This window comes from Salmo trutta, chromosome 22, assembly GCF_901001165.1.
Source record: "Salmo trutta chromosome 22, fSalTru1.1, whole genome shotgun sequence".
In the NCBI taxonomy this organism is placed as follows: Eukaryota; Metazoa; Chordata; class Actinopteri; order Salmoniformes; family Salmonidae; genus Salmo; species Salmo trutta.
The window spans coordinates 24,431,568-24,457,975 of NC_042978.1; the positions used below are offsets into that span (position 1 = coordinate 24,431,568).

At 43.0% G+C, this 26,408-nt stretch overlaps 1 protein-coding gene across 2 annotated transcripts in view; it reads left to right on the plus strand.

Annotated features, from left to right (window-relative positions):
- naaladl2 (N-acetylated alpha-linked acidic dipeptidase like 2) overlaps window positions 1–26,408 on the plus strand; it is a 288,194-nt gene that overhangs the window by 58,346 nt on the left and 203,440 nt on the right. For both annotated transcript variants that reach the window (XM_029707333.1, XM_029707334.1), the window contains exon 2: window positions 19,287–19,788. In XM_029707333.1, coding sequence (XP_029563193.1) covers window positions 19,287–19,788 — 502 coding nt within the window. The remainder of the gene's footprint in view (window positions 1–19,286; window positions 19,789–26,408) is intronic.

The following is a 26,408-nucleotide window of genomic DNA, read 5'->3' on the forward strand; positions in this document are numbered from 1 at the left end:
GACATGTTGGACAAAACCCACTGAGTCGATGATGGCTCCGAAAGCCTTTTGGAGTGGGTCTGTGGACTTTTCCATGTGAATGTTAAAGTCACCAAAAATTTGAATATTATCTGCTATGACTACAAGATCCGATAGGAATTCAGGGAACTCAGTGAGGAACACTGCATATGGCCCAGGAGGCCTGTAAACAGTAGCTATAAAAAGCGATTGAGTAGGCTGCATAGATTTCATGACTAGAAGCTCAAAAGACGAAAACGTCATTGTTTTGTTTTTTTGTAAATTGAAATTTGCTATCGTAAATGTTAGCAACACCTCCGCCTTTGCCGGATGCACGGGGGGTATGGTCACTAGTGTAACCAGGGGGTGAGGCCTCATTTAACACAGTAAATTCATCAGGCTTAAGCCATGTTTCAGTCAGGCCAATCACATCAAGATTATGATCAGTGATTAGTTCATTGACTATAACTGCCTTGGAAGTGAGGGATCTAACATTAAGTAACCCAATTTTGAGATGTGAAGTATCACAATCTCTTTCAATAATGGCAGGAATGGAGGATGTCTTTATACTAGTGAGATTACTAAAGCGAACACCGCCATTTTTAATTTTGCCCAACCTAGATCGAGGCACAGACACGGTCTCAATGGGGAAAGCTATTCCATGCGAGAACTGTCTTGGCAATATCTCACATGGAATAGCCTTAATTTCTCAGAACAAGAATAGACTGATGAGTTTCAGAAGAAACATTAACAATGTCTACACTGTTTTTCTGATCAATTTGATGTTATTTTAATGGACAAAAAAATGCTTTTCTTTCAAAAACAAGGAAATTTCTAAGGGAGTGTATGTAACTCACGGGTTATTTGGCTGTGTGGGTGTCAGGAAAAACTAGGAAAAAAGTATGAATGTCTGTCTGCATTTATTTAGTTAACCTTGACTAAGCCCTTAGCACAATCGCCCTTAGCACAATTCTGAGAACTTTCCCCATCAGCACATTGAGGTTTGGTAGCCTAGTGGTAAAGAGAATTGATTTTCCCAAGATTCTGCAATAATTACATTCCGTGAAATGAACAAATGGATTCCAGGGTGTTAGAAAATAACTGCACACGATTAAACAGCCTCAATCAAGGTCAAGTCCCTAGTGCTGTGAAAAGAAGAGGAGTGATAAAGATTTAAGTAGTAGAGATTTCCCATATGAACGAGTATAGTATAAAATATGTTATCTCTGGGGGCAGGCAGCTGCGTGCGGGGGCTAGGGGTCTCTGGTGTATCTGGGTAGCTGACCAGAGATAATGCCTGTAGCCATGAGTCCAGGCGGTCTCTCAGGGCAGCTGTCAGAGGCCACAGAAGATTGAAGCAGGTTTTGATCCTGCTCCCTGGGTTTACCACAGAACACTGAGTAGGGACCGGCACTCATATTTGCAAACGGTTCATTAGAACATGATCCAAATACCCCCGAGTACTGTTCTGGCTGGAGAGAATAGGCTACATGCTGTGCTCAGTACACTCTTTGAAAAAAGGGTTCCAAAAATGTGCTAAATCCATCTAAATCCAATAAGGGTTCTTTGGCTGTCCCAATAGGAGAACCCTTTGAATAACCCTTTTTGGTTCCAGGTATAACTATTTTGGGTTCCATGTAGAACCCTCTGGGGAAAGAGTTCTTCATGGAACCCAAAAGGGTTCTTTCTGGAACCAAAAAGGTTCTATCTGGAACCATAAAGGGTTCTTCAAAGGTTCTCCTATGGGGACAGCTGAAGAACCCTTATTGGTTCTAGATAGCACCTTTTTTTCTAAGAGTGTATTACATAGTGGATATACAGTAAAAGAGGCTTTCCCTATATGACCATGTATATTTACTGAGAATTTCTAACTTGTGGGCAGAATCCTAACTTGAGCTACAGCATGCATGTGTAATCAGTGCACACATGGATCTCAAGTAAGGATACATGATTAGAATCAAGATAACACTACTACTCTGAGATTATACTGTAGCTGTTGACCATGTCATGACAACTCCAAACGAGTTATAGCATTATCTATGCGTGTTAAATGGCTGAGCAAGAAATAAGTGCACTAGTCATTTTCACATTGTCATGGAAACGGAAGCAGAGGTATACGATGACTGTCCTTATCAGCTTAGTGAAATATACCTCCAAACAGAGACGTGATTTACTACCACTGACTCCCCCAGACAAAACGCTCTGGTCCTGCAAGCTTTCGTTAATGCTTTTCCTGTCTCTTCATTGTGGTAGCATCTTATCCTGATATGATGTTTGATTACATTTTTAGACACCATATCTTTCCTTTTTTTCTCTCGGTGACAAGCTCAGTGCCCATTTGTTGTCCTTGTATTATTTACTTGTTCACTCTACTCATGATTCACAGTACCTTACTTGTTTATTTTGGTAATGGTAATATGATTGTCTGAGTTAAATGAGCAGTCAATCTCATTCAGCACAAATTGTATTTTTGCAGGACACAACCACAAGAGAGGCAGATATACAAGGTTATGAAAATGCTGGCACTTCCATTTTACTGTCACTGCCAACCGTAACTAACCTTACCATTTTATGACATTTTCCATTGCCTAACATTCAGAAAGTAAAATAGGTGAACAAGAAAAAACGTACGGAAAAGCTCAACCAAACATGTCTTAATCATATTCTCTTTGGTTTTGTCCCTCTAAGGGACAAAAGGGTTTTTTCATGCTGTATAGGATAGGTACTGTACGGCAGTCCCAGCTGCAAGCATACAAGCGTGAAACTCCAATTGCAAGCTGTTGTTATCACTTTCTGCTTTTTCATTCCCATACCACAGATTGGTATCTGCTCTTAGAATTTAACATGGTTGTATGTTCTATGCGCTTCTCTTCACACACTTTACCATGCCGTGCTTCCCCCAACTCTGACTTGCCACTGCTGTTTGACTGTGGAAAGGTAGGTATCACTGACCTGATTTAAACTACAAAGAATATGCAGCCGTGCGATAGCAAAGCAATTTATTTATCTTTCTGCTCGACATGGCCCCTTTGTGAGATGTAGATTGCCTCTATAAGTGTATTTTTAGGAAGTGCCATCTGGTGTAACTGAACATGCATGGGCAGATGTGGCATTTCTCCCCATCTCCCCATGCCATGGTATCGTTGAGCACGCTTGATTTTCCCATGAATGAAGTATTTTGTGAAATATACTTTGGTAAAGCTTAACAAAATATGAAGCGTGTGGCAGAAGTATATTGAACCCGCTGCAAATGTGAAATGTGAGGTCATTTTAGTTTCTATTGCAACAGTGGTTTGTGGTATTTTGTGGTATTTGTGTTAACTGTACAATTGTTTTTCATGTAATTCTACAATTGACTCTTACTTAACCCTCTCTGAATTTTACTGAATGATTTACTTCACTTCATTATCATTAGTCTGACAATTTCATGATCCACGTGAATACATAATGCATTTTGAGGTCTTTGCGCTTTCTGTAAGAATGTTCATTCCCAAAGATAATGGTTCATACAAAGACCTAAGCTTTCCACCAGCATATTCTTCTCTTCACCTGTCATGGCTACAGTAACACTCTTATTGCTTTTTGTGACTGCAATAACATCCGAGCTCCCGGTAACTCTCACTGGGAAAACAGTAGCCAGTGCCCTTGCTCCCATTCTTAAGTCCAGCAGAAATAGTCCACTCTCCATGTGAACTGTATTAATAGTCTCCATGGTCAGGTCATGACCTGTTTGATCCTCTTGCTCACTGCCAGCAGGGCCCTCTCAGGATTTCAGGAGTGCTGCTGCTGTCTGAGATAACAAATACGATTGTAGAAATACACACACACACACACACACACACACACACACACACACACACACACACACACACACACACACACACACACACACACACACACACACACAGACACACACACACACACACTTTGAGTAATCAGGGTTGATGCAATGTGGGGAAAAAGCACTTAACAACATATAATTTAAGTTAACATTCCACTTGTTTTACCTAATGTGATTAGCCAATGTTTATATGTCCATATTCATTCCAGTCATTACAGAAGTTCTGTTTCAATGTTACGTCACAGGCTTTTGGTATTTAGAAGTTAGAAACAATATTTATCGCCGTTAACACAATAGGCTGTTTATTCTTCCACCTTTTATTTGTATTGACAAATTACTTTAAGCAATCTGTTGGAAGCTGGGCTGTGAGGGTGAATACAAAGTGAAAATTCTGACAGTATGTTGATATTTTGTTATAGAACAGAAACCCTGTTGTGATATGGATATGTAACTCAAGGAAATGTATGTAGAATTTAAATGTAATTGTTACACAAAAAAATTATCTGAATTAAATTTTAACTGCCGGTCAGTTCTTATCTGCCTAAAGCTATGCAGAGGATTCCAGTTACTGTTGGGAAGGAGCATAGTAACAAACGGTCAGAGAGAGATCTGACAGGCTTTTAGAACTCAGTACAAGTCATGTCGTTTGTGACAATGCATTACACTACGAGCCGCTGGCTCTAATTGTATCATAATTGGATATAAGGATAATGAAAGTGGCTCATTGTTTATCGTTCCCTCATTAATTATTGTCTGGACACTAATTACAGAACAACCATGTTGTTACATGAAATAAAGCACCACCTTATTTCAAACATTTATTCATTTGTTAATCAATTAAAATGGATTTACACCAATTTTAAATATGCTAATGATTTGTTATCAATAGCGGTTGAAGCGGAAGTGAACTTTTCTCAAATCGTTTATTAAGTGGATGATTAATCGTTCGGGGCAGGTAAAATCTATCACACACAGAGAGGTGATTATTTCATTATGAACCTCTAAATAAAGGTTTGGTCAATGCAGCCAAAGCCTAGTTGTTTATCCCCACTGTCACCTTTGATTTCCCCCTATGTAGAGACGTTGCTGCTTCCCCACCATATCATCTGGCCCCTCAGGGAATTCACTGAAAATATAGATTAACTTTGTGTCACTATTAATTAATAGAACAATTAATGGCACGGTTCGAGAGTGTTATTTTCTTTCTGTGTAGTGTTAAAGTGACTGTTTTTCAGCGAGGCAGCAAGAAGTTGCTGTGGTAGAAGAAGATGAGTACAGAAATGGCCAGGTTCTCACCCAGATGGTAAGGGGACAGACAGACTGTCACCCTGCGTGACCCTTGTATGATGAATACACAACCCATCCTCTAACAGGGAAATTCAGCCAACTGCCATAGAGCACAATAATCTATGCTTTTTTTCAATTTGGAGGTCCTCAGATTATTTCTGTCTCTTCCATGGACATAATTCTGAGATTATTTCTCTCTGTCCATGAAGAGGATTTTGACTTTCCACCTCACAATTAGCTGACCCACTAACTTCCAGAGAAGTGTTCCAAAAGGACTGCAAACGAGCAGAAAGAAGCCCACCTTCACTCTACTGCTCTTCCCAATGTTTTTACTCTCCCGTTCTAAAATGAAAGGCTGACGGTTTCCATTGAGTTTACATGGCACTAGGGGGGATTATTTGCATTGAAGGCTCTCTCTTACTCCCAAGGTTGCCCCCCTGGGAAGAGCCCTTATTCCTGCAGCAAAACTAATGGCTGGAGATCATATATTTTTCTAAATAATCCAGACCTCTTACTCCGAGTGGAGTTGTCAACCCTGACACGAGGGGCTCGGATTATGGCCCATCAAGCCCAGGGACTATCACCAAAGATGAAGGACCTGTTTTTAGGGGTGAAATATGGCTACTTTAGGTATCACACAGGCTTTCAGGACACCCTGGAAAGGTATCAGCAAGAGACCAGTTCAGTGAAGAAGAAGAAGATGATGCACATCTCCATAGAACCACCCACTGGTGCTTTATAACTGCTGGTGGATGATGTACCGTTGCAATGCATATTCAGCCCATTATGGAGGCTCCATATGAGAGAACCAAAGGAATTCATCCACCAAGACAGCTGTACTGTAGAAGGGCCATGATCCATTGTTGACTCGTCGGATCACTCTATCAGCCATCTCACTGATCTCAGTGTGAGGATGCATGGAAACGGCTACTCCAGAGAGCTGTATGGTTCAATATGTGGAATATGAGGCAGGAGATAATTAGCCCTGCAGGTGGGGCAGCTTGCCTCTATACTCTACTGGCCTGTTCCTCTACAATAAACATCATCTGCCATCAGATACCATTGGAGGCTCTTTTAGACATGTCAATTAAAGACAGCGTGTGAATATCTCTAATTATACTCTATGGTAGAATTACCCTGTAGTGTGCTCTCTTTCACTCTGACTGCTGAATATCTGGCATATTAGTCATTGTGTGTGTGTGCGTGCGCATGCGTGTGTGTGCATGGGTGTGTGTGCAAAAGTGTTTTTATATCTGAATTGGCCATTGCCTCGGGGTTCAGTGGATTTTGACTTTGAGCCATCTCCCCCCACTGTAGCAATGATACTTTGTATGTATGCCCTCGAAAAGGCATAATCAATTTAAGAGTTTGTCTTGGGTCATTATTACCTGCCGCAGAGCCATCTGTTAGCCAAGTCAGACTGAGGCCTGTGCCAGGTAGCTCAAGTGTTGGAGTGCATTGCAATGTGGAGGTCTGTAGCACTAGGTTGAGTGGATGGAAGGATGGCAGGACTGGAGGGAGGGAGGGAGGGAGGGAGGGAGGGAGGGAGGGAGGGAGGGAGGGGCACTGCCAGATGGTCAGGGACACCAGCCTCTTTACACTGCCAAATGGGCCCAAGCATATTTAAGAGTACCAGGACTAAATATAATTACTCTCAGCATCAACTCAAAGAAGGGTCTGCTTGAGCACTTACTAACTCATACAAACTGTGAGGAACTATATTGAAGACTAGTGCAGACATAAAACAATGTCTGGTGTGTTTGACGTCAGAGAGCTGTGATGCACTCACAATGAGCTGACCTTTAGTCTGTATAACAGCACAAGGACCCAAGTCACCTCCACGTCTGAGACACTGCAGGTGATGGCCAGTTACATATCACACACACCTCATGGCCTCCGCAACCACTGAGGAAATCAAAGGAATATATATGTGTGTCTCGAGTGAAAAGAAAAGGGCACACCTGTAGCATCAAACATAACCTTCATTATTTCCTTGTGTTTTTAGAGTGACTTTGTTTGACAGGGAGTGTGACAATCCATCATTATGTCACACAAGGGAAAGACCTCATTTTGAACAGCAGAAGGTGACATTCTCTTTGTGTGACAGTGGTAGGTGATACTGAGTGATCTGTGTTTGTGAAGAAAAGAACACCAGCGTGACACGTACTGGCTATATTTAGATCACTTTTCTTTGAGGATGTGAGTGTGACTTTCAACAAGCAGGAACTGGATCATATTTGAGCCATGGAGATGGGGAGAGAAGTAAAGCATGTGATTATGATTTAGTAAAGTACTTTACAAGCAAGTGTATTGGAGGTCGCATAAATCTCTGTTTAAACTATATCTTATCAAATACACAACTTGCCATCTGAAAATTAACTGTATATAATATGCTAACATAAAGTACATGCAAAAAAATCAATGAAAAAAATCAATTGAAAAGCGTATTCAACCACTGATCTCTGTGGTTAGAAATGTGTGAGGAAGAGCAGGCACTGTATTCACTCAATGGTCATCAGTGTAATATTCATTCTCTCTAGCTGGCATGTGAGATGGTCATGCGCTAGGCCTACAGAGTGTACCATGGACCGTGGTGTATTTAGTTAGAGATCTGCAGAGAGAGCCTTGTCTGTCTGTCTGTCGAGTCCACACTGACTAGCCTGATCTCTAATGAATGGGTTGACATTAGCTAATGAAGCTAATGGAGTAAACTGAGTAGCATATGGCCGCCCCATGGGGATCCATACTTAAAGCTTTAATTTTGATAAATGATGCCCCAGGTTATGTTTTGTATTAGAATTTCATTTGCAAAGCTGGATTAAACATAGATGGTAAAGATCAAACAAGGGTGGGGGGTTGGAGGAGGTTGGGGGCTGGAGGGGGTTGGAGGGGGCTGGAGGGGGTTGGGGGGGTTGGAGTGTTTTGGGGTGCTGGAGAGGAAACATACCATAGGTCCTGTTTGAAAGAGGGATGCTGCGTGACACATGTTCCTGCCTGGATAGATCCCCTGGCCATGCATGGAGCTTGCGTCAGATGAAAAGATGGTGAGGAGAGGGAGGTTGTGGTGGAGGACGTTTGGCATGTGTCACAATGTCAACCAGAGTGCATGGGTGAGGAGGAGAGGTAGAGGGCATTAGCTGGCTAGATGAAAAGGCCTGTGGAACATGGGCCGAAAGCTTGTTATTGTGCAAGTCCTCAGGTCACAGGAAAGGTTACTCATCACGAGTTAGGCTATACATATACATTTCATGTTAAATTCTTCACTCCCTATCGTGTCACCTTAGCCAATGAAAGGAGAATTCAATGTGTGAAATGTAGTTTTGTGAAAGATGAACAGAAAAGAGAGCAGAATACCAGTACCAGGTGCAGTAAAGTCAGTCCTTTTATATCATAATTTGACTGAATCATACCAGCCTCCCAGAAAAAGAATGCTACTACACAGTACAGATGATTTGTGCATGCTGCTCACAATGTAAAATATGCTGCTGAAAATGGATGTGGTTGGTGTGCTAAATTCATACAGCAACATGAAAAGCAAGTGTTAGAGGTTTTAATCAAGCTTACAATACAGTCTTGTTTTACACTGACAATTAGTGGCAAGTCCTTATTTGAAAGAAACTGAGTTATATACTGAGTGCAGAAAACATTAGGAACACCTGCTCTTTCCATGACATAAACTGACCAGGTGAAGCTATGATCCCCTTCAATCAGTGTAGAGGAATCAAATCAAAAAACAAATCAAATTTATTTATATAGCCCTTCGTTTATCAGCTGAAATCTCAAAGTGCTGTACAGAAACCCAGCCTAAAACCCCAAACAGCAAGCAATGCATGTGAAAGAAGCACGGTGGCTAGGAAAAACTCCCTTGGAAAAACTCCCTAGAAAGGCCAAAAACCTAGGAAGAAACCTAGAGAGGAACCAGGCTATGAGGGGTGGCCAGTCCTCTTCTGGCTGTGCCGGGTGGATATTATAACAGAACATGGTCAAGATGTTAAAATGTTCATAAATGACCAGCATGGTCAAATAATAATAATCAGAGTAGTTGTCGAGGGTGCAACAAGCACGTCCGGTGAACAGGTCAGGGTTCCGTAGCCGCAGGCAGAACAGTTGAAACTGGAGCAGCAGCATGGCCAGGTGGACTGGGGACAGCAAGGAGTCATCATGCCAGGTAGTCCCGAGGCATGGTCCTAGGGCTCAGGTCCTCCGAGAGAAAGAAAGAGAGAAAGAGAGAAAGAGAGAATTAGAGAGAGCATATTTAAATTCACACAGGACACCGGATAAGACAAGAGAATACTCCAGATGTAACAGACTGACCCTATCCCCCCGACACATAAACTACTGCAGCATAAATACTGGAGGCTGAGACAGGAGGGATGAGAAGACACTGTGGCCCCATCCGATGATACCCCGGACAGGGCCAAACAGGCAGGATATAACCCCACCCACTTTGCCAAAGCACAGCCCCCACACCACTAGGAAGGGGAGGATACCGGTTAAAGACAACTGAAACATGGATTGTGTATGTATGTGTGCCATTCAGAGGGTGAATGGGCAAGACAAAAGATTTAAGTGCCTTTGAACGGGGTATGGTAGTAAGTTCGAGGCACACCCGTGTGAGTGCAATGCTGCTGGGTTTTTCATGCTCACCAGTTTACTGTGTGTCCAGTATCAAGAATGGTACACCACCCAAAGGACATCCAGCCAACTTGACACTACTGTGGGAAGCATAGGAGTCAACATGGGCCAGCATCCCTGTGGAACACTTTCGACACTTTGTAGAGTCCATTCCCTGATGAATTGAGGCTGTTCTGAGGGGATTATGGGGTGCAACTCAATATTCGCAATGTGTTCCTAATGTTTTGTACACTCAGTGTAGATATGTAATGAAGGATTGTTAGTGTAATTCAGGTCTTAATGATCTGAGTGCCACTGGTATTTTGTTGTGGATGGTAAAAGCCAGTCTCAATTGTGTTTCCTGCTTTTATAACAGACACGTCTCATCCCACAATTGACTTGATATACAAATGTGCACAATAGCGTTCATTGTGGTTTGCAGCCTGATAGATGGCCTTAATAACCCTTACCTCAGATTAGGACTGCTCAAATGGATGTTTCTGTTGACTCAAAGTTGTTCACTCTCCAAGCAGAATGTAATGGAGGCCAGTCATTGATCTGATTTCCCTGTAATGCTGCTGGCCCTGTTGTTCCCAGAAACCCTGTATTTATCTCTCGGATCATATTTATATCTCTGAGCTACAGCATCACTTCCACCTCTGTTTATTGATCCGGATACACAAATGAAGCATCGCTCACTGAAGGAGTCTTGTTGCACAATGCACACACGGCAGCCTGCATCTGTTCTGTAATGAGGAGTAAAACACTCAACAAACCACTGCTATATTGAGACTGAGATCAGAGAATGGGATCTTGAATGCCTAACTAATGTATTGAGGGTTCTGTAGTTGCCCTGACACCTAAAGGCAGCTTAGGCAGAAAACTCGTGCAAATTCTGTATTTAATCATTTATATGTAAATATTTGTACAAACATTTTATTTTTCACTAGCTAAATGAGTGCAGATCAAGTCTTGATATCATGAGTTGGATTTCTGCACGTAAATGGATGAAAATCAGCATTGTCAACAAGCTAGTTAATGCTAGCTAGCCGGTGTGTGTTTTCATTTGAGTTACACCTAACTAACTTTACTGACTTTGGGTTGAGTTTCAACAAAAAAGAGGCTATGCATGCAAAGTTGGCAGTGGAACAGCTTTTTGGTTGGTCAGGAGGATACTTCTGAAGTCAAATTTGATCACAGAGTCCCAATACAGAGAATCTGCAGACGGTGGAGATGCCCTGATGACATTGTGCCTGCCTGCCCTTGGACACCTGAACACCATCTCCGACCACCACCTTTGCTGATGGGTCATGAGAGCTTCCAGATCCTCTCATGACCAATCTGCTGGAGGCTTCAAGAAGCACTCAAACAGACATGATCTAGCTGATCTACAGTATAACTTTACTGTTGTAGTGTATATTTATTCTTAAATTACTTCTTGTTGTTTATTTTGCTTAAGCACTAAGATTTTGTCTGTAATGAAAAGCACTATAAAATGTTTATTAGATTATTATTATTATTATTACCTATGGGCAGGAAATGCCTCTCACACTTATTGAGTGAAATGTCAAAGACACTCATTCCTGCTTTCTTTATCTCATTGATGAGATTATAATTTTTACATTTCCAAAGCTATCTGTCTCTGTAAAAACTGAAAAAACTAAAAAGATATTGCACATAATAATTTTGTAGAATTACATCATATTGGAAGTATTCTATGTATGGATTCTGTGTGTACAAGGAACTACTACACTCGGCTCCACAACAATTAGAAATATAATTAAATGCTTGAGCGTGGTGCACACACAATACCAATAATAATACCAGAAAGTCCAACCTATGAGTTGATTTGAAGGTAAGACTCTTCTGATTTCAGAGCAGAAAACAGGCTCAGATCTGAGGAAATGGATGTGGTGCATGTTATTGTTTTCTTGTCTAGCATTCTTAGACATGGCCCCATCTACTGTACATTGAGATTTAATGCAGAGATCCATAAAGTAGAATTATTTGGGCCATTTTATTCATGAGCACAATAAAAATAAAGGTTTGCTCTGGTGACCCAGGCCAGTAACATATTCTGAGAGCTGGACCAGATGCTGGTTCTAAATGGATACTACTGTAGCAACACAGCACAGCAGCCATGCTTCCTCTTATTCCTCCAGGCTGGTGCAGCGTTAGTTCCATCCACTGTTGGCCCACAGTAGTTCTTGACCAAGCATATACTTACTACACTTACAATTGGCATTTGTGTGTGTCCATGAAATAGAGTATGCTACTGTTTATTTGGCAACAGCATTGGCATTGTGTGTTGCTTATGTTGTGCAGCGAGTTGTAGGTATTCCATGGCAATAATTTGCTTAAGTTTTTCTCATCACCTTTCTCCTGTTTCTTTGCCCTCCTGTGAAATGTTCAACAGCTAAACTGATCGACAGCTGGCTTCATGTTTTGTAACTACGGCAACTGACAAGGTCATGTCAGATGAGATGATGGGTAGGCAGGACTGTGCTGGGAAATATTTACTCTCTCTTTTTTTGTCCTCTCTCTTCCTCCCACCCTCTCCCTCTCTCACCCACTCACACGCCCACACACAATAACCTACTCCACACACGGACACACACACACATTTCTCTTTTACTATAATGAACAAAAATATAAATGCAGCATGCAACAATTTCTAGGATTTTACTGAGTTACAGTTCATATAAAGAAATCAGCCAATTGAAATAAATGAGTTAGACCCTAATGTATGGATTTCACATGACTGGGAATAAAGGTATGCATCTGTTGGTCACAGATACCTTTAATAAAAGATTGGGACGAGTATCAGAAACCAGTCAGTATCTGGTGTGACCACCATTTGCCTCATGCTGCACATACACATCTACTTCTCATAGAGTTGATCAGTCTGTTGATCAGGCTGTTGATTGTGGCCTGTGGAATATTGTTGCCCTCCTCTTCAATGGCTGTGTGAAGTCCCCAGCACAAGGTGCACCTGTGTACTGATCATGCTGTTAATCAGCTTTTTAATATGCCACAGCGGTCAAGTGGATGGATTATCTTGGTGAAGGAGAAATGCTCACTAACAGGAATGTAAACAAATGTGTGGACAATATTTGAGAGAAATACGCTGTTTGTGCATATGGAACATTTCTGGGATCTTTTATTTCAGCTCATGAAACATGGGACCAACACTTTACATGTTGCGTTTACATTTTTGTTCAGTATCTCATCAGTATTGAAACATATGGAAATTATATGAATAAATAATATAGTTACAGATACAGGCATTCAAGAAAGTTCTTGGGCTTTTCTTTCAATCTCTATGTCAATGGCATCTAAGGGTTGAAAGTTAAAGAAGAGGGTTACCCTCAGCATCCCAATGTTATTCTCCCCTCTCCAACACTGATCCACAAACAGATTTGTATTCCATTGTATGCCCTGAAAGTTAACCATAGAGTGCTATCAGGGCATTATAAGAACTATAGTTACTAAGGCTACTGCACATATACAATATATTCTGTATACACTTAGAGTTGTTGTTTTTTGTATAACTTGAGCAGGAATAGATGAGTAGATAAGCAGTTAATTTCAGTATTAATGCTAGAAAGTCCATGGTAAGGCCAGTGTGATGCCAATTGAATGTGTTGGCAGAAGACTAACAGACACAGATAGTTGTGATGTCTTCATGCCTGCCCTAGGCAATCAGGTTATCGATCACGTGTTGGCAGCTATTGTACATTCACCATATTATCAGTTGTCTCATTTGATTTCAGTCAAAATGACATATCAAATCAAATCAACATTTATTTGTCACGTGCTCCGAATACAACAGGTGTAGACCTTACAGTGAAATGCTTACTTACAGGCCTTAACCAATAGTGTGATTTTTAAGTAAGAAATAGGTATTAGGTGAACAATAGATAAGTAAAGAGATAAAAACAACAGTAAAAAGACAGTGAAAAACAGTAGCGAGGCTATATACAGTAGCGAGGCTATATACAGGCACCGGTTAGTCGGGCTAATTGAGGTAGTATGTACATGTAGGTATGGTTAAAGTGACTATGCATCAAATCAAATCAAACTTTGTTTGTTACATGCCCCCGAATACAACAAGTGTAGACTTTACTGTGAAATGCTTACTTACAAGCCCTCAACCAACAGTGCAGTTCAAGAAGAAGAAAATATTTACCAAGTAGGCTAAAATAAAAAGTAATAATAAAAAGTAACACAATAAGAATAACAATAACGAGGCTATATACAGGGGCACCGGTACCGAGTCAGTGTGCAGGGGTACAGGCTAGTTGAGGTAATCTGTACATGTAGGTGGGGGTGAAGTGACTATGCATAGGTATCAAACAAACAGTGAGTAGCAGCAGTGTACAAGAGTGGTGGGGGGTGTCTTTGTAAATTGTCCAGTGGCGATTTTTTATGAATTGTTCAGCAGTCTAATGGCTTGGGGGTAGAAGCTGTTGAGGAGCCTTTGGGTCCTAGACTTGGCGCTCCGGTACCACTTGCCGTGCAGTAGCAGAGAAAACAGTCTATAACTTGGGTAACTGGAGTCTGACAATTTTATGGGTTTTCCTCTGACACCGCCTATGATATAGGTCCTGGATGGCAGGAAGCTTGACCCCAGTGATGTACTGGGCCATTCGCACTACCCTCTGTAGCGCCTTACAGTCAGATGCCGAGCAGGCGGTGATGCAACGGTCAGGATGCTCTCGATGGTGCAGCTGTAGAACCTTTTGAGGATCTGGGGGCCCATGCCATATCTTTTCAGTCTCCTAAGGGGGAAAAGGTTTCACGACTGTCTTGGTATGTTTGGACCATGATAGTACGTTGGTGATGTGGATACCAAGGAACTTGAAACTCTCAACCCGCTCCACTACAGCCCGTCGATGTTAATGGGGGCCTGTATGGCCCGCCTTTTCCTGTAGTCCACGATCAGCTCCTTTGTCTTGCTCACATTGAGGGAGAGGTTGTTGTCCTGGCACCACACTGCCAGGTCTCTGATGTCCTCCCTATAGGCCGTCTCATCGTTGTCGGTGATCAGGACTACCACTATTGTGGCGTCAGCAAACTTAATGATGGTGTACTTAGTCCCCTCCTGTATTCCCTGCATGGCCAAACAGGGAATACAGGAGGGGACTAAGTACACACCCCTGAGGGGCCCCAGTGTTAAGGAGCAGCGTGGCGGACGTGTTGTTGCCTACTCTTACCACCTGGGGGCGGCCCGTCAGGAAGTCCAGGATCCAGTTGCAGAGGGAGGTGTTTAGTCCCAGAGTCCTTAGCTTAGTGATCAGCTTTGAGGGCACTATGGTGTTGAACGCTGAGCTGTAGTCGAATAACAGCATTCTCACATAGGTGTTATTTTTGTCCAGGTGAGAAAGGGCGGTGTGGATTGTTATTGAGATTGCGTCATCTGTGGATCTGTTGGGGCGGTATGCAAATTGGAGTGGGTCTAGGGTGTCCGGGAGGATGCTGTTGATGTGAGCCATGACCAGCCTTTCAAAGCACTTCATGGCTACCGACGTGAGTGCCACGGGGCGGTAATCATTTAGGCAGGTTACCATCCCTTCCTTGGGCACAGAGACTATGGTGGTCTGCTTGAAACATGTAGGTATTACAGACTCAGTCAAGGAGAGGTTGAAAATGTCAGTGAAGACACTTGACAGTTGGTCCGCGAAAGCTTTGAGTACATGTCCCGGTAATCCGTCTGGCCCAGCAGCTTTGTGAATGTTGACCTGTTTAAAGGTTTTGTTCACATCGCCTACCGAAAGCGTCATCAAACAGTCATCCAGAACAGCTGGTGCTTTCAAGCCCTGCCACACCCAACGAGCGTCAGAGCCGGTGTAGTAGGATTCAATCTTAATCCTGTATTGATGCTTTGCTTGTTTGATGGTTCGTCTGAGGGCATAGCGGGATTTCTTATAAGCGTCCGGATTAGTCTCCTTGAAAGCAGCAGCTCTAGCCTTTAGCTCGATGCGGATGTTGCCTATAATCCATGGATTCTGGTTGGGATATGTACATACTAGATCGAATCCCCGAGCTGACAAGGTAAAAATCTCTCGTTCTGCCCCTGAACAAGGCAGTTAACCCACTGTTCCTAGGCCGTCATTGAAAATAAGAATAGGTTCTTAACTGACTTGCCTAGTCAAATAAAGGTAAAATAAAATAAATAAAAATGTAGTCACTGTGGGGATGACGTCATCGATGCACTTATGCATACATGATAAACAGAGAGTAGCAGTAGTGTAAAAGAGGGGCTGGCGGGTGGTGGGTGGCGGAACACAATGCAGATAATCCGGGTAGCCAATATGCAGGGGCACCGGTTAGTCGGGCTAATTGAGGTACTATGTACATGAATGTATAGTAAAGTGACTATTCATATATGATAAACAGAGAGAATTAGCAGCGTAAAAGAGGGGTTGGGGGGACCATGCTAATAGTCCAGGTATCCATTTGATTACTTGTTCAGGAGTCTTATGGCTTGGGGGGTAAAATCTGTTGAGAAGCCTTTTGGTCCTAGACTTGGCGCTCCGATACCGCTTGCCATGCGGTAGTAGAGAGACCATTCTATGACTGGGGTGGCTGGGGTCTTTGACAATATTTGTTAGGGCCTTCCTCTGACACCGCCAGTGATGTACTGGGCCGTACGTACTACCCTCTGTAGTGCCTTGCGGTTGGAGGCCAAGCAGTTGTTGTACCAGGAAGTGATGCAACCAGTCAGGATGCTCTCGATGTTGCAGCTGTAGAACCTTTTGAGGATCTGAGGACCCATGCCAAATCTCAGTTTCCTGAGGGGGAATCTGCTTTTTTGTGCCATCTTCGCAACATTCTAGTTTGTTGGTGATGTGGACACCAAGGAACGTGAAGCTCCGTCGATAAGAATGGGGTCGTGCTCGGTCCTCCTTTTCCTGTAGTCCACAATCATCTCCTTTGTCTTGATTATGTTGAGGGATAGGTTGTTATCTCTTGGCAAATAGTGTGGTCTACAGTGTATCATAAGACACTCTACTTCAGGCTAGCAAAATCTAGAGACTTCCTTAGATTTCGTTCACCAGCTGTTGTTTACAAATATGCACAGACCTCCCCTTCCCCTCCTCGTCTTACCAGAGTGTGCTGTTCTATCTTGCCTGTGCAGCGTATATCCCGCTAGCTGAATATCCATGTCATCATTCAGCCACGATTCCATGAAACATAAGATATTACAGTTTCTGATGTCCCGTTGGTAGGATATTCGTGATCGTACCTCATCTAGTTTATTGTCCAATGATTGCACGTTGGCAAGTAATATTGGAGGTAACGGCAGCTTTCCCACTTTCCGTCTGCGGATCCTTACGAGGCACCCCGCTCTGTGTCCTCTGTACCTGCATCTCTTTCTCTTGCCAATGACGGGGATGTTTGCCTTGTCGTGTGTCTGAAGTACATCCTGTGCGTCCTGCTTGTTGAAGAAAAAACCTTAGTCTAATCTGAGGTGAGTGATCGCTGTCCTGATATCCAGAAGCTCTTTTTTGCGTTAAGATACGGTGGCAGAAACATTATTTACAAAATAAGTTGCAAATAACGCGAAAAAACCCCACATAATAGCACAATTGGTTAGTCGCCTGTAAAACTGCTGCCATTTCTTCCGGCGCAATTTTATAAAAATGACTGCAATTCATAGTTCATAGATCATACATACACACACAAAAAGGTTCTAAAAGGGTTATTCGGCTCTCCTCATAAGATAACCCTTTTTGGTTCCAGGTAGATCCCTTTTGGGTTTTATGTAGAACCCTTTATGTAGAACCTGGAACCAAAAAGGGTTCTTAAATGGGTTATCCTATGGGGACAGCCGAAGAACCCTTTTAGGTTCTAGATTGCACCTTTGTTTCTAATAAGGGTGTATGAATTAAAGATAGCAATAGCAACTTGATTTGCAGGTATTTAGCAGGTTGGTTATGTACTGTACGTCTCTTAAATTTTTTAACAAGAACCAGCAATACCATGGCACCTAATAAAACGCTAAATAAAATACTCATGCTCAAGAACGTGGCTTTATTTTTACTTATACTTAATAAAATGTTAAGCATGCATTTAATATACCTTACCATTTGGACCCTTACCATGTGAGGTGTCAGTCTGACATCCATCATGGAAGTCAAAGACAGTATTAGAATGGATGGCTTTGTCTGAGAGTTGAAAGGCATTAAATCGCTGGTGTTCCTGTAATTAAATGTCAGCTGTCACTCTGCATGGGAGAGCTGCTGTTTCCCCTCACCACCATATGTACAGTAGACTATGCCAGTCCACATGGGGTAAGGCTGGGTGGGGAGTGGCACTGTGTGTGTGTGTGTGTGTGTGTGTGTGTGTGTGTGTGTGTGTGTGTGTGTGTGTGTGTGTGTGTGTGTGTGTGTGTGTGTGTGTGTGTGTGTGTGTGTGTGTGTGCGCGTGTGTGCGTGCGTGCGTGTGTGCGTTCTGAACTATTGGTCGACAAGGGTCAGTATTAAAATTAACTTTGTCCCTTGGCAGAGAGGGGATCTTTTATCTGACTCCGTGCAGAAATAATGGACGTTTAGTGGCGCATTGAAGATTGATGTGGGGAAATTCTCAGGCCCATATCTATGCTGCATTCTTACCATCAATCAATCAAATGTATTTATAACGTCCTTTTTACATCAGCAGATGTCACAAAGTGCTTATATTGAAACCTAGCCTAAAACCCCAATCAGCCACGTGATGTCAGATCCAGGCATGTTCTTTTTAAGCAAGCTTTTCTTCCTCCTCTCCCTGAAACACCCACACAAAATGAAATGACCATTCTGACTGCAAAGTATACAATGTGAAAGGGACCATATTAAAATTATAATTTTTTTCTTATCTTTTAGATAAACCTTTCTTTGAAGAAAGGTGTTGCTCAGAGAGATCACTTAGTGTTCTCTTGCTGCTCAGGGTGGTGCAGTATAACTTTCATAGCAACAGATTTCACTCTAATGTCTGTTTAAAGAAAGTCTTTAAAGCAATGTCTTTGAAAGAATAAGTGGCTTTGGTGTGCTTTTGAGTTTCGTGGCAGTTTGGATTTTTTTGGTTATTATCGATTGGGCTGCTGTTTGGAGTTTGATAGCAGTGTCAGTAAAAGGGACAGTTAAATTTGATGGTATACTAAGACACTGGGCTCCATTTTATGAATTTGATCCCACTCAGTCATCTCCCGTAATGATCTGCTTCAGCAGCTGTAGTGAACTTAGCATGCTCTAATTGGGTTTCGTGGGAATGCTCTTTACTATTTAGTTAAGGCACTGGAGTTCAACCCCTGGGCCACATAAATACATCACCTTTGAATTGTTATGGTGCTGAAAGCCCAGGAAACAATGTGTGTGCCATGCACGTCACTGGTAATGCAGTGCATAGGTCCAACTGCACAGGCACTCTCAGTGTAGGTCTGTATGATATACTGAAAGGTTAAGTTCATCACTTTGGTTGATTAGCTGTTAACCAACCCCTCATTCAGTGCTCTTGTTAACCTGGGATAATAACAGAGACCTCTATGTAATCTGTTTCTATCCAGGTCTTGAAGGCATGGCGTACAGGAAGGTGCGTGCGGCCCACACAGGGTCTCTGGAGCGGGAGGAACTGCAGGCATCCGCCCTGGACCTGGAGTGGGACATGGAAAAGGAGCTCCAGGACCCGGGACTAGGACTGGACCGCTTCCAGCTGGAGTGTGTGGAGCATCGGACCGTGGGAAACTCCAACCGTGCTGATCCAGACCCAGACCTGGAGCCCATCCAGCCCTCTGTGTCCGTCTCTCCACACGGTAGGTTTGAGCGGCTGCAGGAGGACCCCAACTACATCTCCCACTTCACCAGGGCTCCACCCAAGGGCCAGCGGAGAAGCAGCTGCAGCCTGGTCAAGTACCTGCTAGCGGGTGTAGGGCTCTTTATCCTGGGGCTACTGATAGGCCACTACGCCCACAGCACGGACAAGCCCACCCCTGAACCCCCCACTGACACAGACCTCCTGGAGGAGCTGCTGAGGGACATCACAGCTGAGAAGATCCAGGCTCTGCACAGGTAGGTAGGCCTTTTCACACACACCAATTACTCCGTGATTCTCTGTTTTGCCTCAATGCCTGCAGATCGTTTAGAGACAGAGTGTATAATATTACAGGTAATGCATCTTCTTAGTGTGGAGGCATTATGCGCAGCTGCAGAACAATAAGTAGCGAGCTGAGAGGATTTGCATGAAAATTACATTCATTTGGAAGTGTTTCTCTGAGAAGGAGGCTCTCCCAGCTCATGCAAAGGTGATTTAGAGCACATTGATTGCTGCTGATCTCTCAGCCAATAAACCTGCGGCCCCTTCTGAAAGCTTTTCTCTGTCTGAGTGAAAGTTAGACATTCTTAGGAAGCAGATGTGGGCTTTTCTGTAACAGTCTCCCAGGGACCTGCATCCTTCTAGCAAAGACAGTCTCCCAGCCAAACACTGTAGCACACTGTATCCCCACTAGTGACAAGAAGGCCTTGTTCACTCCATGCCCAGCTGTGTATAGCTGACAGGCGGGGACAGGGCCCAAGCAGGTAGTAATGTTAAATTAAATGCCGACAAACCTCTGGTGGCATGATATTGTTTTGGTGCCAAGGATCATGGAATACATGTATATTTGTGTCAGAAAGATAACTTAGTTTCAACTGAACTGAGACAATCTGACTCCCAAACAGGCTTTGCAGTTTTGTGTATTTATTATTTATTTAGTCACATTTATTTTTCAGGCGGCAGGGCCAACAGCAGAGCCCAGATTCTCTTGGAGAAAGACACAATATTGTAACCTCAACTAACATTATGATCATGCATTCAGCCACCAACTCATAGTTCATACCTTGGATGTTGTTTACCAAAATAATTGCATTATTTACATTTGGGGCACAGAGCTTAGCCGTGGGAAGATGTTTGGGGGTGGGGGCTATATCAGCCCGCTAATATGGGACTAGTAAAGGCCCAGTGCACTACTTTTGTGAAGAAAAATAACACTTAAAAAAAAAATCAGGGGGTGCTTCAGCACCTTCAGCACCCTTACTTCCTGCAGCTATGGCACAGAGGGAATCCTGCAATCTCTCTCACAAACTGATGCTCTATGGGGAGAGGGGGTTTTGTGGTAGATCAGAATGTTTCCAAAAATAAAATAAAATAGTTAAATGAAATGGTTTTATCCTCAATAATTCTCCCACATTAACTAATGGCATTCTGTACTGCTTGGATGCATCAGCTCTTTCCACTTTATTTGTGACCACTCGGATTTCTGCAGGATGCTAGTAGACTACAATTAACTTTATTTAGTCAGTGTACTGTGTGCTTGGTGATTGGCTATACATAAATAGAAGGGTGGGATTTAGTGTGCTATGATGAACTACGGTATGTAATAGTCTGATGTTTGGGCATTTTCTCCATTGTGCTCCTGCCAAAAGGCCCATTGTTTTCCCCTGAATAGACTCTTATGCTGAGACGTTGATATTTCTTTGGCTCATTACTGTATGTGCTCGCTTCTTTTACCATTTACACTTCAAAGAAACGTGCAGGCGCAAAAACAGTCTCGGTGAAATTGGATTAGCCGAAAATCCCTGGAAGAAGTAAATTTCCCTCTGTTTGTGTCTCTCTAATGCTATTCTTTATCTCCCCGAGACACTCACTCACTAATTATGCCCTGTAATTGATACAGTCCAGCATGTTGGGAGCATTTCTCATCCTCTCCAATTGAAATAAATAATCCCAAAGTCAGATTAAGGGTCATGTCTCCAGACGGATAAGGAAGGAGGGCTTGTGTAGAAGAAAATAAAACTGTTTGGACATACTGATTACTGTAACAGAGGAAACATGTTGGCTCTGAAAGACCTAAGAAGATAATGCTAGGGACCTTTGGTCTCCTGGTCAATTCCATCTCCAAACGGAGAGGGAGGCTACAAACTGTCTAGGTTTAGTGTCAAAGATGGTTGGCAGCTTTTAAAACAGGCCAGGACACAATACACATAGCCTGCCCAAATACTGTAGCTACCCACTGGGCACAGACGGTAATTCAGAGTTTATTCCTCGCTGGTTCAACGTAATTTCATTGGAATTATGTGAAAACAATGTTAATTCAATCAGTGTGTGCCCAGAGGGTATGGTCATCATAAAGAATGGCTTTCTACCACCTTTGGGGTAATAAAGATATTGTGGGATGTGGTGTTATGTGTCATTGACCTAGATTGCCCATAACATTGTCAGTTCTTTTTTTATTCCCCATGGAGACAGACCCATTACATGAAAAGATGAAGCCAGACTGTTTCTCTGTGCAAATGTGGTCTGTTTTGGATTGGTGCCAAATTGAATTTATATAGACAATCTTACATTAATCATCAACCGGAGCCATATTAACCTGGCTGGTAGGGTGCCAATCATAAACTCAACAGGAGAAACTTGAGTAAGCGCAGTGTTTAAAAATGATGTTGATTCTCTAACAGGTGGAGCAGCCGCAAAACATGACGTTATCTTGATTACAGATAGTATATGACAAATAAATACAGTAAGAGTCTTATTGTACCACATATTTCGTATCTACCTTTAGCACATTTGGGGTCGTAGTTATAAAAATATAGAACGATGCCCAGAAATGAGAGTCACACCTCCATATACCTGTGCATGGGTGGTATGGCTTTTGTAGCTCTGACTAGAATACCTCTTTCTCTCTTTCTCGCTCCCTCTCTTTCCATCCCTCCCTCTTAATGAATCTCTCTCCACTGAGTGGGTTGTGAATGGACTACACCACAAGATAACCTGGGGCTTATATTATCACCTGGTGATAGGACTGGTAACATTCCTTTAGTAGAATACCTAGACTTAGTGAGGATATTATGCATTCTTTAACAGACATCTCATTATGATTGAAAGCTTTTGAAGAAATAGAACAGAATATTGTTGTGGGAATATAGTGTCATATGGGAAATGCTTGAGGTGCATGGGAATTGAATAATGACCTAATTGGTTGTCAACATGAACCATTGCCAAGTCGGCATACAGCTATTATAGTGTGACACTTAAATCAATAAAAGTATGTATGGTATACCGAATAATGTAGGATGTAAATACAAATCTAAAAGGAGATTTAAAGAAATGGAATCATGTTATATATGGCCATGTCGTGACGTTGTATTAGTTAATGTGACGACTGTTGCTCATCGAATGATTAACGGTTTATAATTACGTGATTAAATGAATTAAGCAATGAATCAAGCAATTATTAACTCATTAACCTGGGGCACCATGGGAACATTGTTTTGATTGAGTTTCTATTTCCCAAATTAACTCAAAGGATATCAGAATATCGATTACAACAGTCGCTAAATTAATCAATTTCCTCTACAGTCTCATAATCTGAAAGTCGTATAATCCGGGAATCTGCACGGACCCGGGCTTTACCACTGAATTTACCACACCAATCTTAGTTGATTATTTATTTACTAGCAAGCTAAAATGATGATAAAAATGCACATACACAAAACACAGTCTAGCTATTGATTAGGACTTAGTACAACGGGCCAACACACTATGGCGCTTGTTACCCAAAATGGGGATTTTAAAGAGAGAGAAATAAAGGAAGTACACGAGAGAAATATACATTTGGGTTCATTTGTCAGCCATGCTTATTTAAAATTAGCCTTGCCCCGAACTGCTGCTCTTATGGGTCAGAATATAATGATGTAATTACGTGTTGGAGTTCTCAGGTGGGAAGCTCCGCGTGGGTCGTTTAGGCTTCTAAATGACGCAGTTCTCCGGCGCAACTCTCTGGTTGTCCTCACGATGTCAGTGTCCTTCTTGGCTAAGTGGTCTGATCCTCACCCTTGATTGGAAAGGGGTCTTCTGAGGACAGACAGCTCTGTAGCTCAGAGCTCACAGCTTCGGCTCGAATGGTGTCGATACCACGATTCAATGGAGAGTGGAGGCTGGGTGGTTCGGCTTGAATTCACCCGCTTAGACACAGCTACTCGTCCGTAGCTCGTGTAGAAAAATATTTCTTTGTCTTCAACCTTGTGTTTCGTTTTGGGGTTCGTCGACTTTGTTAGACCTTAGCTGCAGCTTGGGGTCAATAGTCTTCTATGTTAATTCTTCACTCTCCTGTCTTATACCCTCGGGTCAGAAGTGGGTGTAACAGCCTTTAGGGCAATTCTCTGGGCGGACCAAGTAAAGGGGGCAAGGCTTTGATTTGGCTAAAAATCCGATTTTAGACACTAACTTCACATTTCATCTTTATCAAAACATTCTGTTTGATTTGGATATTTTCCAAACAGCGTACAATGTATAAACATCAGGCATATACTGGGAAAACTCTTAAAGGTACAATGTTTTCATAATAACGTCATCTCTTAACCTTTAAAAACAAATACAAAAGTTACATACATTTTAATATTCCACTTTTCGTCATAACCACCATTGTGGCTGACGGAAACCATTGTTCCAAAGTCCCTTTATTGCATGTTTAATGTTCTGAGGCCAGTTCTCCATTGTTAGGACAAAGGAATTTCTCTGTATTATGGGCATGAGGTGTCATAAAACCCCCACATCTTCAGACCCCTAGATCTCTCCTCCTCTGTTGGGGGTTTGGGAGATAATCTGTAGGGTGGTGGTCTCCTGTACCCTGACCTGATCAGGACAGTCATGACAGTCCCCCTCTGGTAGGTTCAACTTGGAATGATTCTGCATGTTGCAACCCACCATAAGAATGACCATCGGATGTCCTGGTCTGTGGATCATCAGAGCAGCCCCCCCCCCTTTAGTGGTTCCCCCTGGTAGGCTTTCCGCAAGCTGTGGATCACCACCAGAATGGATCAAGGAGGTCTGGCAGTGGCTCTGTGTTCCGGCCCGTCGTCCGGTTATCCCGGTTAGTGGACCTTGGCAGTAACTTGGCAGACGTTAATAACGCACAACACTCAGGCAATACATCATTACATTTCCTCCCCAAACGAGCGGTGTCTTGGCTCTAAGGCTTCCTAAGTGTCAAAGGTAATGAAACGAAAAATTGGAATAAAAACATAAAAGTATACAAACTATGTCTACCACACCTTAATCATCTAATATGGACTATGTTCTATATATGTCCAAGGCCTTGGCTAAATAGCTCTATCATGGCATTGTCTCTAATGTCATGTCTAGGTTGATCCTACTTGCAGGTGGGTAGTTAAGGCACTTGGAAAAACTTGGCCCCTGAAGGCCAAAGCTTACATTAGGGACATTACTGGGCTGACCTAGCGAGTTCGGGAGAGGAGGCTGGGACTGGGCCCTGTAAGAGGGTTTCCGGATCCATTGCCACCTTTCCAAAAATCGGGATCGCTTCCGTCCCACGGGTGATCCTAGTATAAGACCTCATTAGGTCTTCCATTGCACGTGTGCGCCTGGGTACGTAGTAGGTGCACACGCCAAGGGAAATGAGACCAAGGATCATGGTAACAGTCAGGATACTGTCCGGCACCGTCCAAGAGCGGGCGTCAGACCAATCTTTTGGTCTGTAGTCAGTCGGGTCGACTAACAGTGCCTCATCCAGTACGCTAAGATCGACAGTCATGGGTCCCTCGTACTGGATTTGGTATTGAATGGCTTGTGGTAACTCAAGGGAACGTTTAGCAAAAGCGTCCGGCATTTCAATCTCTGTGTCTATCCGGTCGTCGGGAAGGTGGTATAGAGCGAGGTCGTCTACGTGAATAATCGCCCCCTCTGGTACCGTAACAAAAACAGTCTGGTTGGGGAGGTTCAATTGGGTGATGGAGTCATGGCGTTCGTAAGTCATAGTGGCGGACGCGAATGGTGTGTTGACCAACCATCGGTTCCCTACCACCTCCACTTGTGTGGTGGTGGCCCCATCCCTGGCTGTTAGTTTGGCTCTACAGCATTCTTCGCTGGTGATAGCTTTAATACCACAAAGACGCTCAGTGTTATCCCTGACAAATGGTTTGCTAGGACAAAGGTAGTGGACATCTTTGGTTAGAGTACACATTAGCAGGTTAGGGGTGAGATAGAAATCTGGGTTGTTTTCCTGGTAAGCTACAACTGGGGGCGTGGCAATCTTTACGTGGGTACTGTCGCGCCAAAATCCTACATTGAGAACCGTTTTCAATCTATAGATATTCTCCAGTTCAACAACCGGCAGCGTCAGTAGAAAACCCACTTCATTACGATCAACATCAACGTGTATTGGGATGGCCGACCCCAGACTATAGGCCAAATGTGATTGTAACGGCCTTAGTGTGGTTGAAGTAGCTGAGGTCAATATGTCGTGCACCATTGAGAGGGGCACTAGATATGAGGGGATTCTATTCATGGCCAAGTGGTCCATAGAAGAGCTAACTTCACGGAGAAAATCCTCCAGTAACAATCGAACCAATTGGACATGGGCATAGTCATGGTTCATGACCTCTGCTAGCTTTCCTACAGACAGGATAGTTTTGTTCAGGAGAGTAGCGTGTGTGTTGACCACCAGAATAGTGTCCTGGAGAGACTTTCCCACATGTTGCAACCTAAGGGCCTGTGCCTTCATCTGCTGCTGGATAAGTGGCATCTCTTCAGTAATCTCCCTAACATTCCTCTTGACTGTGGCTAGACTGACTGCGTTGAAGGCAGTGGTACCTAGGGCAAATAGTGACCCTACGGCTGCCCCTATCGATAGTAG